Raw genomic sequence first — 15,091 nt, forward strand, 5'->3', positions numbered from 1 at the left:
CTGTGAGTTCCTGCGCTGTCTGCACCTGGACTGAGAGGCTGTCCGGGGTAACTTGTATAGAGAGGGTGTTCCAGTTCCTACACTACAGTATCTGCACTTGCTACATTGAGAAGCTGTCCGAGGTTTTGCACTTGCATTGAGATACTCTTCCAGTTCCTGCATTCCCTGAGCTTGCATAGAGGCGCCGAACTCCCTGCATTTCCCTCGAGACTCTGCCGCCGAACTCCCTGCACTTCCCTTGAGACTCTGCCGGAGGTGCCGGACTCCCTGCACTTCCCTTGAGACTCTGCCGGAGGTGCCGGACTCCCTGCACTTCCCTTGAGACTCTGCCGGAGGTGCCGAACTCCCTGCACTTCCCTTGAGACTCTGCCGGAGGTGCCGGACTCCCCGCCCTTCCCTTGAGACTCTGCCGGAGGTGCCGAACTCCCTGCACTTGCCTTGGGACGTTGTCCATGGTGCTGGCCGGCAGCCAGATTACGCAGGCGCAGTACCTCCAGAGCCGGCAGGTCCAGAGCCCTGTGTGCAGCCCTGCCACAGTCTCAGCACCAGCAGCCAGAGGAGCGTTACCATGAACTGCTACACCCATCCCAAACCTACTCAACCGGACTCGGTCACCTCCAGCATCACAAGCAGCGCGGTGTCCCAGCCCAGGAGCTTCCCAAGCGCAGAATGCCGGGGGGAAAACGAGGGCTGGTGGCACCTCAGAACACATTTTTGGAGAACATTGTCAGACGTTCAAGTGGTGAGTGTCCCCCCTCTTCTCTATCAGTGGTCTGCAACTTGTGGCTGTGGTGAAACTACAACTCCTAGTCTGGTTACCCTGGGAGTTGTAGTGATTAAAAAGCCAGCAGGACCAAAGGTTGCATTCCACCTTTGTTTGTGTGTGATCTTCTCTATGACCCTTCCTACACCTGGCATACACTGACCCTAACCTCTGTCTTCTTCCACTTGCTGTGCAATGTCTCCTCCAGTCTCTGGTTGGTGTTCTTCTAAGGAGTTACCCACAAGAAGTCAAACATCTCTGCCCCTCATACTGTATCTTGCATCCCTGAAGTTATGAGAGGATCCAGAAACCAGGGTTGTCCAGGATAGCTCTAGTTCCCTCCAAGTTAGAGTGGTCCTTTCATCACAGCACTTTCATCCATGCCAAGAAGTCTTGGCCTGACATTGCAGAGGAGGCTAGCTCAGGGTCAGAGGCAGGAGAGCTCAGCCTGAATATGACCCCTCACTGGATTGGGGTCATAGAGTTACTTGTTCAATGGCTAAGGAGGGGTAATTGAGGTCAATACCTAAAAAAAAAAAAAAAATGGTTTGCTTTGTATTTTTTGACCAATAGTTTCCTTTCATAAATTGCGTAAAGATCTTATGTAGGTTATGGTGCAGATTTTATACAGGTCATATTTTTTATTAAATCAATGAAATTATATTTATTAAATAAATTGCAATTCAACTTTAAATGGTATCAAAATAGAGAGGAAAGATTTATATATATTTTTGTGCTGAGAATGTACCATACCCAAGTATATATTAATAACATAGAGTATATTAGGTGTAAATATATAATTATATGCATTATTGTAGATGCAAATAATTTATATACATTCAATTGAGGACACTTTTTTGTTTTGCATGTTTATTTTTGATAAACAAATGTATCTTTATCTATCCATTTATCTATCTATCTGTTTATCTATCTATCTATCTATCCCATATCTATCTATCTATCTATCTATCTATCTATCTATCTATCTATCTATCTATCTATCTATCTATCTATCTATCTATCTATCTATCTATCTATCTATCTATCCAGCCATTCATCTATCTGTTTATCTATCTATCTATCTATCTATCTATCTATCTATCTATCTATCTATCTATCTATCTATCTATCCAGCCATCCATTTATCTATGTAATATAGCAAATGTAGCAATGTTCAGATGTTATTTTTATATATATATATATATATATATATAAACTAAAATAACTTTTTCTTACACTATATATACATTATATTTATAGTTTACAGGCCTGTTCAATGTATGCAGATATAGACATAATATTATCTATCATCTATCTATTATCTATCCATCTATATGTGGAAACTTTTTACCTACTAAAATCCACTTTTTGCACACTATGCCCATTTTATTTTCTTCAGCTTAAACTACGTCTACATTTGTAATAATCTGTAACTTCATTCACTAACTACATGGAAGAACAAATGACTGCATTTTTATACTCGCCTACGATGATATCCATATCACAGCTGTATCTCAAAAAGACGAGGATAAATAGATAGAACATAGCAGTGGGGGAATACAATACGCTATGCAACAAAAGACATGGATGTGGGATTGCGTTAGACACTTTGGGTATGGTTGACGGCTATCCTCCACGTTAGCTTTATCAAGGTATAGAAGACATATTATTTCACATTTCAGCCTTTTAGACTATTTAACCTCTTGTGATGCAGTAGGGCTGAGTTCGCTATTTGTCACAATATAGCATGAGAACACTATTGGTGTTATTTGTGGCTTTCTGCAGGACCCTGCTACATGATTATTTGGTTGTATTAGAAATTCAGCTCTGCTGCATCTGTATCCTGTTTTATGTGTTACACCTGGAGGTTGAAGGTATTTATACAATTCTTTTATATCACCTTTGGTGACATGAAGGCAAACCAGAAGGCTCTGTCACTCCTCCAGTGACATAGTTTACCTCACTTTTGTCATTAGCCACCAGGGGTCATCCTAAGTGCCTTTATACACTGAAGGCTGCCGAGCAGTAACTCATACCCTCCCAAAAATGTCCTGTTCACCTTACAAGATATAAGCCAGAAGTATAAGGGTTACACTGTGAGCATGCTTTACTTGAAAACAGCAGAAGTCCTCTGTTCCATGATAGTGGGGGGGATTCCACAGTCACAGCCTTTAGATATAGTAGTGCTGAGTTTGCAATTTGGTGCACAGTATCATCATATCATTATATCTGTGGCTTTTCACAGGATGTCAGCTGGATCTTACATGGTATGCTTTATATTCATTTAGCCATTGCCAGGCTTTCCTTCACCTATTGCATAGACTCGTCTCTTAATACTCTGGCTTGTTGGAACCCCTTTGCCATCCAGCCCCCCATAGCTATAGCCGCTCCTTGTTGTTTATAAGCAGTATGTCATAACTGGATGCAAACGTGATGTCATGCCACGACACTGGGGCAGCCAATCAAAGATTCTCAGATAGGTTTGGTCCATGTTGGCATCATGCTATGAGGAGGTGAAGGACGACCATGGCCACCTGCAGTATAGCTTGTAAATAAGGAGGAAAGGAGTGGTGCATATTAGGTTGGCCTTTTGGACACACACATCGCCAGACCTGCAGAGGGAAACTTACTTACCTGCTTCCCACCACCAGATTCTGGCTCCTTCAGTCCCCCACTGCCATGCTCTGGACCTGCTTGTCAACATCTGGTTTGATGGTGGTCATTGCGGCCAATGACTGACCCCAGCAGTGATGTGTCCTCCAAGTGTCACGTCAGTTGGTCAAAGCATGCGTCCCTCCGCATGTCCGGCAATGTGAGAGAGCGTGGTTGAAAGGCCCCCCGGAAGGTGGATCTGACTCCTTTAAACTATAATGTTCTGCACATCTTACTGGCATGGGCATAACTGCCAAGGTAGCAAGCATAGCTTCTATGGAGCCCAACAGCTAAGTGGACCTATTATCACTGAGGTATAAGGTGCACTTAGTGATGACTATGAAATATGGAATGTGGCCCCGTCCTAGGGTTTACTATGGAGCGCGATGGTTCCCATGGCTTTCTGCATCTTCTATTACTTTTAACTGTCCATATTGCAGATGTAACCTCTCCCCGTTAAGGTTCTTCTGAACCAAGCTTACCACGCCATAAGGAATCCAGATATAATATCCAGAATGTGGAAAGTTAAAGATGAGAATAATAGGTCCATCTTAGTGAGACCGAGCTCCAAAATATATGTCAATGGAGAGAAATAGCACGGTTCCTTTTCTTCTGCCAAAAGGAATTACTTTAAAGGCCATCTGTCAGCAGTTCTGACCATGTTATGTGCACTTGCAGGAGCAGAACCTGGCAGGATAAAAGTCCATATTCTCACTATTCCTGATGATAAAAGCTCCAATGTACTGTAGGTATGTTATTCCTGCGCTCCTTAGTTCCTCCCTGGTGCTGTCAGTAGTTTAGCATGAACAAAACTGCTGTCAGATGCCCCTTTACAGGTTTCTATGGTAAACAAATAGTATATATTTTTAACATTTCTATTGTTAGGGCTAATGGTAACCCCTAAAACCTGTGCACAATATACACTGTATATAGCAACCAAAGAAATGACTAATTCCTTGCTTTATTGAGCACATAAATGGGTTTCAGACGTAATGACACGAGTACAGAGGTACGGTCACATGGAGCGTAAATGCAGCAGATTTTTCCACTATGAATCTGCATGCTGAATATCCACGTGTTTATAGAAGCAACAAAGTAGATGAGATTTTAAAAACTGTAACCCACAATCTGTGGAAATATTCCTCCATGATATTCGCACATTATTTGGCAGCGCAGATTTTAAATCCCCAGCATGTCAATTTATTTGCAGAAATCTGCAGCAGATTTTACCCATTGCAATACAGTGTGGCAAAGTTGCAGCACATCGGCACTGAAATCTGCATGCAAATTTACCAAGAGGCACTGCAGAATTTCTGCGGCGGACCCCCTATTGGTGGCCATGCCATATCGGCTTATGCTCAGTATTGAGCCGTTTGGCCTCCCTCTCTGTACCTATGAGATCCAATGGAACTTGCCAAAATAAAGCACTGTCTGCCTCCATATGGGATAGAAGGCATACAGGGGTATAGCAGCCTCAGCAATATGGCGCTTGTATGGAGCTATAGGACAGCTATGCCCATAAACCCCAATGGTGAGACCACACAAAGTTCTTTAGTTCCAGCGTTTTGTCCTTGAGGTGAGGACCAGAACAGCAGCGCTGGAAATGGCAGAGGATTAAGTGCTGAGAATATGATCTATCATTATTTTTAAGGAAACTCTAGCGAACTTTGAAAATAAGTGGAGGGCCCCTTTAAAGTAAATGTTGTTATGGGCCCAGCATTTCCCCTCAAGAGACATAGGGTTAAAGGGACGGGCCTCTTCCTACATGCATTTCAGAAATTCCATACATTAATGTGTAATAGAGAAAGAATCCGCTAAATCACGTCTAGGCTTACCTTAGCCTGAATGCAGACGCCCCCCCCCTAGGTGCCAATGGATACCAACCAGTGTAAACAGGCTGCAGCATTTATAGCTTTCCCAGGATGACGGATTTGTCTTCAACTGTACAGGCGCTGAATCGTTTGGCGCAGATGAAGATACAGGAGATCCTGTATCTGCACCAGCACTGAACACTTTCAGTACCTACACAGTAGAAGACAAACCCATGTGGGCCAAGGTAAGTCAAGTGTCCAGTCTAGTGTATGGCATTTGTTAAATTTATGTAGAAAATGGGTAACTCCTTTAAATTATATATTTTTTTATCTGCTTGTAGCAACCACTAGGGGGAGCTTGGAAGCACATTGCATACTGTCTTAATATTGAGTTCTATATATAAACTGTAATCTCAATACAATTCAGTTGTATATAGCTCTTACATGTATAAGTGCGGAAAAATTGCTACTCCCTTTTTATGAAGTGCTTGCACTTTCAGTCCTTTATTTGCAAAACATCAAAAGCAGTTTCTAGGCTCGCAGGCCTGTGTTTCTGAGACGCTGAGTTGTAACCTACTCCATCACATGCGACGTTTCGGGGGTCTATATATAAACTGTATGCACTAGGCAAGGGTATGGCCACAGGTAGCAGATTTTCTCCAGATTTCTGTAGAGCCACTGTTAAGCATACTCCACACAGTAATTATACCAGTGTGATATTGTATATTGCAGGAAATAATGCACTACAAAGAGCATAAGAGCGTACTACAGCAGTCACATATAACATTTAGAGGGGTTATACCCTACTGACAACTATTTGGCGGTTTATTAAGGAAATATTCGTAGGTTCTTTTAGGTTCTTGTTCTCTGATTCTTCTGTCATGTTTCCAATTCGAACCCATTCATGTACATGGGAGAAAGTTACAATGTCTTGAAATGTAGGTTCAGACTAATTAAAGGGGATACATACCTGCTTTGAACAATCCCTTAAAATAAGCTGAATTATAAGCTGTTCTGCTGTTGGGACTGTGAGATGTAGGGGAAACTGTCAGTAAGCGTTCAATACCTCTTCAGCGCCACCACAGGTGAAATGAAGCATTACATAATGGACATTGTAATATCTGTGTGACGGCACTGACTGGCTGGGTCCTCCAGAGAGGAACATATTTTTGGTAGCCACTCTTTTCTTTTACTAATAGATGGGGGTCCTGAAGAGGGGAACCCATTTATTCAGAAAGCCTTAAAGGGGTATTAGAACTTATTTTTTCTAAACCAGACAGCCCTAGGTTGTTTTAACATATAATTTATTATTGTGAAGCACAAAATATACATTTACATATCTAGACCTTAGGCCTCTTTCACACGACAGTATGGCTTTTTCAGTGTTTTGCGGTCCGTTTTAAACGGATCCGTTGTTCCGTTTTTTGTTTCCGTTGTGTTTCCGTTTCCGTTCCGTTTTTCCGTTCCGTTTTTTCTGTATGGCAAATACAGTATACAGTAATTTCATAGAAAAAATTGGGCTGGGGATAACATTTTTAATAGATGGTTCCGCAAAAAACGGAACGGATACGGAAGACATACGGATGCATTTCCGGATGCATTCCGTTTTTTTGCGGACCCATAGACTTTAATGGAGCCCTGGAACGTGATTTGCGGCCAAATATAGGACATGTTCTATCTTTCAACGGAACGGAAAAACGGAAATACGGAAATGGAATGCATACGGAGTACATTCAGTTTTTTTTTGCGGAACCATTGAAATGAATGGTTCCGTATACATAGTACATAGTACATAAGTAACATAGTACATAAGGCCGAAAAAAGACATTTGTCCATCCAGTTCGGCCTGTCATCCTACAAGTTGATCCAGAGGAAGGCAAAAAAACCCTGTGAGGTAGAAGCCAATTTTCCTCACTTTAGGGGAATAAAAAATTCCTTCCCGACTCCAATCAGGCAATCAGAATAACTCCCTGGATCAACGACCCCTCTCTAGTAGCTATAGCCTGTAATATTATTACACTCCAGAAATACATCCAGGCCCCTCTTGAATTCCTTTATTGTACTCACCATCACCACCTCCTCAGGCAGAGAGTTCCATAGTCTCACTGCTCTTACCGTAAAGAACCCTTTTCTATGTTTGTGTACAAACCTTCTTTCCTCCAAACGCAGAGGATGTCCCCTCGTCACAGTCACAGTCCTGGGGATAAATAGATGATGGGATAGATCTCTGTACTGCCCCCTGATATATTTATACATAGTAATTAGATCTCCCCTCAGTCGTCTTTTTTCTAACGTGAATAACCCTAATTTTGATAATCTTTCAGGGTACTCCAGTTGCCCCATTCCAGTTATTACTTTAGTTGCCCTCCTCTGGACCCTCTCCAGCTCTGCTATGTCTGCCTTGTTTACAGGAGCCCAGAACTGTACACAGTACTCCATGTGTGGTCTGACCAAAAAACGGCCCGCAAAACGGAAAAAATAAACGGTCGTGTGAAAGAGGCCTTAGGCACATTTACATGGTCTGAGCAAGCAGGCAATTATCAGGAAAGGACTGTTGCTTCCTGATAATTGCCTGCTCGTCAGTGGAGTTGAAGAGCTGCATTTACATGCTGCTGTATGGGGCTACTGCCTTCGCTCATCCTCATACAGATTCTTTGTTTCCTACAGTGGATCACTGTTCACACAACACGATCTGCTGTCCAGAAACCATGATTTAATGTGCTACATCAGGATTTTACTCATTCATTTACAAGCCCAGATTATCGGGAACAAGTGTTCATAGTACATACGGTCTCGATAATCGGCCCGTGAATTGTGCGATGTAAATCATCCATTCTTCAGTATTATCTTTATTCATTTAGATGGATGGAAAATATGAGTCAGTGGGTGAGTTATGGGATTTTAGTTTCTGAAAAATACATTATAAGGACTTCTGCCTCCATTAAATTAGTTATTCTTTGTAGGGCATGTACATTTTACAGAATTCTGCAGAGCTACCTCATAAATCATGTATCAGTAAATATGTATTTGCTTTTTCTTGATGCATAATATACAGATGTAGCAGAGTTTAATGTGTCAATTAACTGTTGCTTTTGTGCAACATGGACCTAATTACGTAGCAATCCTGTAGAAGATTGATTGAATGCATAGATCCTATAGATAATTGATTGAATTTATAGTTTATATGATATAGTACACTGCTGAAATCTAGAGCTTTTGGAGTGTATCTGCTGTAATGAGACAGGAGGTCCTTATGTCAGCAGCGATACAGATGCTAAATAGAGCTCACAGTAGCTTGCACTTCTCTACGCCCACATGGCCCTCTGATAAAGCTACAGCAGCAGATGTTGTAATACAGCACACTAAGAGCAAAGCATCTGCAGCAAGCCCCTGAGGAGCCGATGGAGAGGATGGGAGTGGTAGTGGCCCTGTATAACAGTCTATTTTTACTAAGTGTGAAGTGTAACTTCAGGTACATTCAGTAGCAGCGGATTCCAAGTGCCATTTTCTGGCACCAGTAAAGAAGTATGGAGGCATGTTCGTTGGCTGCAATTTAGCACTTGTAAGTGTATATGTCCACTGTCAGATCCAGACGTTAGATGTAACTAGGTGATGGGTGTCTTAGCTGTGGTCCCTCACCTTCCAGCAGTGTCTTTGATGCATGTGTTAGCTGGCCAGTCTGCTGTCTGACTTCTCAAGGATTTACTTGAGGCTGTAAATAGTTGGTGATGATCTCTCTGGAGAATCTGTAACAGGAGCAGGAATTCTGCAGTATTCTTCCTCTCCTATCTCAGGTTGCGCAGGAGAACAGGGGCGGAACAAGGTGGTTAGCCCTGTTCCTGCCAGCCTTTGCCAGCCATTACCTCACTGGTAGATATGGCCAAAAACATACAATAAGACAATACATAACTATTCAGAATCAATTGCAGGTACCCCAGGTATAGGGTACTGCACATCATGGTCCAAAATTTAAGGGCTATGAGAAATTGACTAAAAGGAGTTGTCTGGAGGAATAAAACTTTTTAGAAAAGGTAAAAAAAAAATTAAAGAAGCATTTCTGACTTAAAGGGGTAGTGCCAAGTTTACAAGTGTTCTGCTAACCACAAGATAGGGGATAACTAACTGACCGGTGGGGATCAGAGTACTGGGACACCACTGATTCCGAGTATGGAGGTCCAGTTCTCTCGATCTGATGGAGTGGCAGATCAGACATGTGCCTGTTGCCTATTCAGTTTCTATGGGACTGCCGGGGATGGCTCAGAACTGGGCTATTTCTGGCAGCCCCGTAGAGACTTGTTTGAGCTGCAGGACATAAACCCAACCTGCTGCTCCATCAGATCGGAGAAACAGGACCTCCATTCTTGGGATCGGTGGGGGTCCCAGTGGTTGGATAGGGGATAACTTGGCATAGCCCCTTTAATCAATCCCCCACCAGTGCCATTCTGATGTTTATGTGCCCCTACCAGTCTCTGTTCCCTGGTCTTGTCTCAACACATAGGAATTGTCTGTTTAGTCAATCACGTGGTCATTTCCTGCCATTTCCTATGCACTGAGACTGGACCAAGAAGTGGAGACTACTGAGGATCTAGTACACAGAAAAGAGTTCAGCCATGGTCAGATTTATGCAGAGTTCAGTACACAGCAGAGAGATCCCCCATGGTCAGATATATGCAGAGTTCACTGCAAAGGAGAGATATCAGCCATGATGTGATGTATGCAGATTTCAGTACACAGGGGTGAGATCAGCCGTGGTCAGATATATGCAGAGTTCAGTACACAGGAGAGAGGTCAGATATATGCAGAGTTCAGTATACAGGAGAGAGGTCAGATATATGCAGAGTTCAGTACACAGGAAAGAGGTCAGATATATGCAGAGTTCAGTACACAGGAGAGAGGTCAGATATATGCAGAGTTCAGCATACAGGAGAGAGGTCAGATATATGCAGAGTTCAGTACACAGGAGAGAGGTCAGATATATGCAGAGTTCGGTACACAGGAGAGAGGTCAGATATATGCAGAGTTCAGTATACAGGAGAGAGGTCAGATATATGCAGAGTTCAGTATACAGGAGAGAGGTCAGATATATGCAGAGTTCAGTACACAGGAGAGAGGTCAGATATATGCAGAGTTCAGTATACAGGAGAGAGGTCAGATATATGCAGAGTTCAGTACACAGGAGAGAGGTCAGATATATGCAGAGTTCAGTACACAGGAGAGAGGTCAGATATATGCAGAGTTCAGTACACAGGAGAGAGATCAGCCGTAGTCGGACATATGCAGAGTTCAGTACACAGCAGAGAGATCCCCCATGGTCAGATATATGCAGAGTTCACTGCAAAGGAGAGATATCAGCCATGATGTGATGTATGCAGATTTCAGTACACTGGGGTGAGATCAGCCGTGGTCAGATATATGCAGAGTTCAGTACACAGGAGAGAGGTCAGATATATGCAGAGTTCAGTACACAGGAGAGAGGTCAGATATATGCAGAGTTCAGTATACAGGAGAGAGGTCAGATATATGCAGAGTTCAGTACACAGGAGAGAGGTCAGATATATGCAGAGTTCGGTACACAGGAGAGAGGTCAGATATATGCAGAGTTCAGTATACAGGAGAGAGGTCAGATATATGCAGAGTTCAGTATACAGGAGAGAGGTCAGATATATGCAGAGTTCAGTACACAGGAGAGAGGTCAGATATATGCAGAGTTCAGTACACAGGAGAGAGGTCAGATATATGCAGAGTTCAGTACACAGGAGAGAGGTCAGATATATGCAGAGTTCAGTACACAGGAGAGAGGTCAGATATATGCAGAGTTCAGTACACAGGAGAGAGGTCAGATATATGCAGAGTTCAGTATACAGGAGAGAGGTCAGATATATGCAGAGTTCAGTACACAGGAGAGAGGTCAGATATATGCAGAGTTCAGTACACAGGAGAGAGGTCAGGTATATGCAGAGTTCAGTACACAGGAGAGAGGTCAGATATATGCAGAGTTCAGTACATAGGAGAGAGATCAGCCGTAGTCGGACATATGCAGAGTTCAGTACACAGGAGAGAGATCAGCCATGGTCATATGTATTCAGTAGATAGGAGAAGTAGTGGTTCTCAGGGAAGCTGGATGCAGACAAGCCAGAATAAACAGGCACAGGAATTGCAAAGCTGGGGGGTGGGCACGGGGCAGCAATTATTGGAATTGACCAAATAGCAAGTGCAATTCATTAAACTTTGGATGCTGAGAAACATAGATCAGAAAAGGTAGAACAAACAAGGTGTAGAGCTGGCATAGAAGGAAAACTGCAAGGCATGACTGGAAAGTCCAGAGTCCAAGTCCTGGTAAGTACGGTTCCTGACAACTTTGTATCCAAGTCAGAAAATGTATTAACAGTAGATGCATTTCAAGGGGTTATCTAGAATTTGGAAACGTCTGTCCAGAAATTGCATTACTCTTGCCCATAGGCTATGTATGATATTGCAGTTCAGCCTCAATCCCTTGAGTCAGACGAGAGTGGCAGTATCTGGGCAATAGTAGACCCTTTTTTCTAATCCTGGAGTCTCTTCCTATATTGTATTTTCCAAGAGTGTAAATAACATAGCTGCCTGTAAAAGTGAACGTATGCAGGGTGATCTGGATCTAAGGGCTGAAGATGTGGTTTTTTTTTACAACTTAGCAACAAGCTACAGATATCTGGTAACCATGGTATATTCACTGACCATTCTGGTCCTCATAGTTATTTTTAACTAAAACTATGGGAGCTCATTTATCTAATAAAATGTACCAGAGACGAGGTGTAATCTGCATTATGAGGCTTCTGCAAATGATGTGCGCTATATTTACTAAAAGTGTATACAGAAGAAAGTTGTGGTCGGCACTGCGCAGTGTGACTAGTCCATGTAGGCGGGCACTGCTTCGTATTCCCGTGACATCTGGTGGTGCTCAGTGTAAAATAGGTAAAAATAGGTACACAAAACTTTAATTTAAAAGAAGAGAGAGCACGGCACTCGCCATCAATCTTTGCGTGGATGCGGGCACAGCACAGTCGGAAGGCTACAGTGGTTTCGCGCTCACTGCGCTTCCTCAGGCCTCACGTGACGACGCTGGCGCGCACACGTCAAATACTCTCGCGCCAGCTACGTCAAATACACATGACACAAATATTTTAAAACACATTATACTAAATGTTCAAATATTAACAAAGCAAAAGAGCAAAAAACATATATTACAGAAGGGATTATTAGATAAATACTGACAGGTCATTTTTTATCATTTAGTCCAAGCGGACCCATGGCCTTGGTTCTAATAATCCAAGCCGCCTCTCTCTGCAACAAAAAGCGACCCCCTATCTCCCCCACGCTCTGGAACCCCAACTACCCGAATACCGGCACATTTTAATACATCACCATTACCCCCATGGGTTTCATGCACGTGCTCCATCAATCTTGTCGCTCCAATCCTAGTTTCTATAGATCTTTTATGTTCTCTGAACTTAATATATAAACACCTGATAGTCTTCCCTATGTAAAATCTCCCACAGGGGCAAAAAATTACGTAAACTACAAATTGTGTCTTGCAAAATATAAAATGCCTCACAATATGCTCAACTCCTCCTATCCTTGGGTGTTTATTTCTATACATATACAGTATTTACACATTGAGCAATGTCCACAAATAAAATTCCCATGGGGGGAACCTCTCCCTAGGCCAGGCATCCTCAAACTGCGGCCCTCCGGCTGTTGTAAAACTACAACTCCCACAATGCCCTGCTGTAGGCTGATACCTGTAGGCTGTTCGGGCATGCTGGGAGTTGTAGTTTTGCAACAGCTGGAGGGCCGCAGTTTGAGGATGCCTGCCCTAAGCAATTGAGATCCTCTTCCTGAAAGTTACTCCTTACAATCACATCTTTAATAGTTCTACTCTGTCTAAGGCTCCATTCACACGTCCGCAAAATGTGTCCGCATCCTTTCCGCAATTTTGCGGAAAGGGTGCGGACCCATTCATTCTCTATGGGGACGGAATGTGCTGTCCGCATCCACATTTGCGGATCCGCACTTCCGCATCCGTGCTTCCGTTTCCGCAAAAAAATAGAACATGTCCTATTCTTGTCCGCAATTGCGGACAAGAACAGTCATATTCTATTATGTCGGCAATGTGCGGTCCGCAAAATGCGGAACACACATTGTAGCTTTCCGTGTTTTGCGGATCCGTGTCTCCGTGTATCCGCAAAACACATTGCGGACGTGTGAATGGAGCCTAAAACTAACAATAGGGTTGAATTGTGTCTTTTCCTTCAATGAATCATCTTGGGACAAAATATGCCAATTATTTAAAATGGCCCTATTAATGACAGGGGCCATGGGGGTATAGTCAATAGTAAAAACCGGTCTCCTCTCTCTATCCAAATCTCGATCCCCTGTCAACTTCACATCCAATCTCTCAGGTTCACAAGCCCTCCTGAAGACCTCATAAATCTACATATTAGACAGGGGCTCAGTAACCGAGCCAATTCCTGTCACAATGGGGCGCCCTGGTGGGTCTACCAGTGATTTATGTACTTTCGGTATGCAGTACCATTCAGGATTAATGGGGAATTGAGGGTACAGCTTCTACTCCGTGTTCTTTGACAGAATTCCCCTTTCTGTATACTTCCATAATTTCTGATATTTCTGTGTGGGGTTAACTTTTAAAGGGACATATACATCCTCTTTACTGAGCTGTCTCTCAGCTTCATGAACATAAGATTTCTTATACATCACCACTATATTGCCACCCTTGTCGGCTGGTTTGACAATCAAATCTTTACAACTGGTAAACCATTTTAAGGCCCTCTTTTCCCCTGTATTCAGATTTTCCTTATCAGATGAATATATCAATGATTTAACTTCTCTCAAAACTTGTTTCTGAAATAAATCCAGACTACCACCAGCCGACAAGGGTGGAGTTAATGTGGACTTGATGCCTTTATTAAAAAATAAACTTGTCACTTGATCATATCGCTCTACATAAGGATCATCCCTCTGGATCTCCAACAATGTATCTAGATGTTCCGTATCACTGTTAGCACTAAAACCCAAAGTACCTACCACCCATGGTCGTTCCCCCTCTATGTGTATGCTTGACCATCGAACTGGCCCCCTGGAAATGCTTAAACAGGTTAAGTTTCCTAACTGACTTAAATAAATCAACCTCAAATCCCACCTCATCAAATTTCTCTTCTAGGCTATCATTTAAACCTTTGGACAATAAAGAGAGGCAATCAGTGTCCAACTGCACTTGCGTCAAATTGACCACATTATACCCAGGCGGTAGTTCTCGAACATCTCCTACATCTAATATCCGTGCATCCACGTGACTTGCTTCCTTTTGTATCCGGTTCTTATTTTTCTTTCCTTTTTGTTTGCCCTCTTCTGATTTTTCTTCTAAAGGGGGCTCCATATGTGACACAGCTCGATCAGGACTCTGTTCTCTCCTCAGATTGATGGAGCACGTCCATGAAACCCATGGGGGTAATGGTGAATGTATTAAAATGTGCAGGTATTGAAGTAGTTGGGGTTCCAGAGCGTGGGGGAGATAGGGGGTCGCTTTTTGTTGCAGAGGGAGGCGGCTTGGATTATTAGAACCAAGGCCATGGGTCCGCTTGGACTAAATGATAAGAATGACCTGGCAGTATTTATCTAATAATCCCTTCTGTAATATATGTTCTTTGCTCTTTTGCTTTAATAATATTTGAACATTTAGTATACTGTGTTTTACGTGAGAGTATTTGACGTGTGCACGCCAGCGTCGTCACGTGAGGCCTGAGGAAGCGCAGTGAGCGCGAAACCACTGTAGCCTTCCGACTGTGCTGTGCCCGCATCCACGCTGTTT

At 43.0% G+C, this 15,091-nt stretch overlaps 1 protein-coding gene across 1 annotated transcript in view; it reads left to right on the plus strand.

The window, feature by feature from the left end:
- Window positions 1-669: 669 nt before the first annotated feature.
- KCNH5 (potassium voltage-gated channel subfamily H member 5) overlaps window positions 670-15,091 on the plus strand; it is a 355,340-nt gene continuing 340,918 nt past the window's right edge. The window contains exon 1 of the mRNA XM_040411687.1: window positions 670-742. Within this exon, the coding sequence (XP_040267621.1) occupies window positions 670-742 (73 nt within the window). The remainder of the gene's footprint in view (window positions 743-15,091) is intronic.

Source organism: Bufo bufo, chromosome 11 (assembly GCF_905171765.1).
Source record: "Bufo bufo chromosome 11, aBufBuf1.1, whole genome shotgun sequence".
Classification (NCBI taxonomy): domain Eukaryota; kingdom Metazoa; phylum Chordata; class Amphibia; order Anura; family Bufonidae; genus Bufo; species Bufo bufo.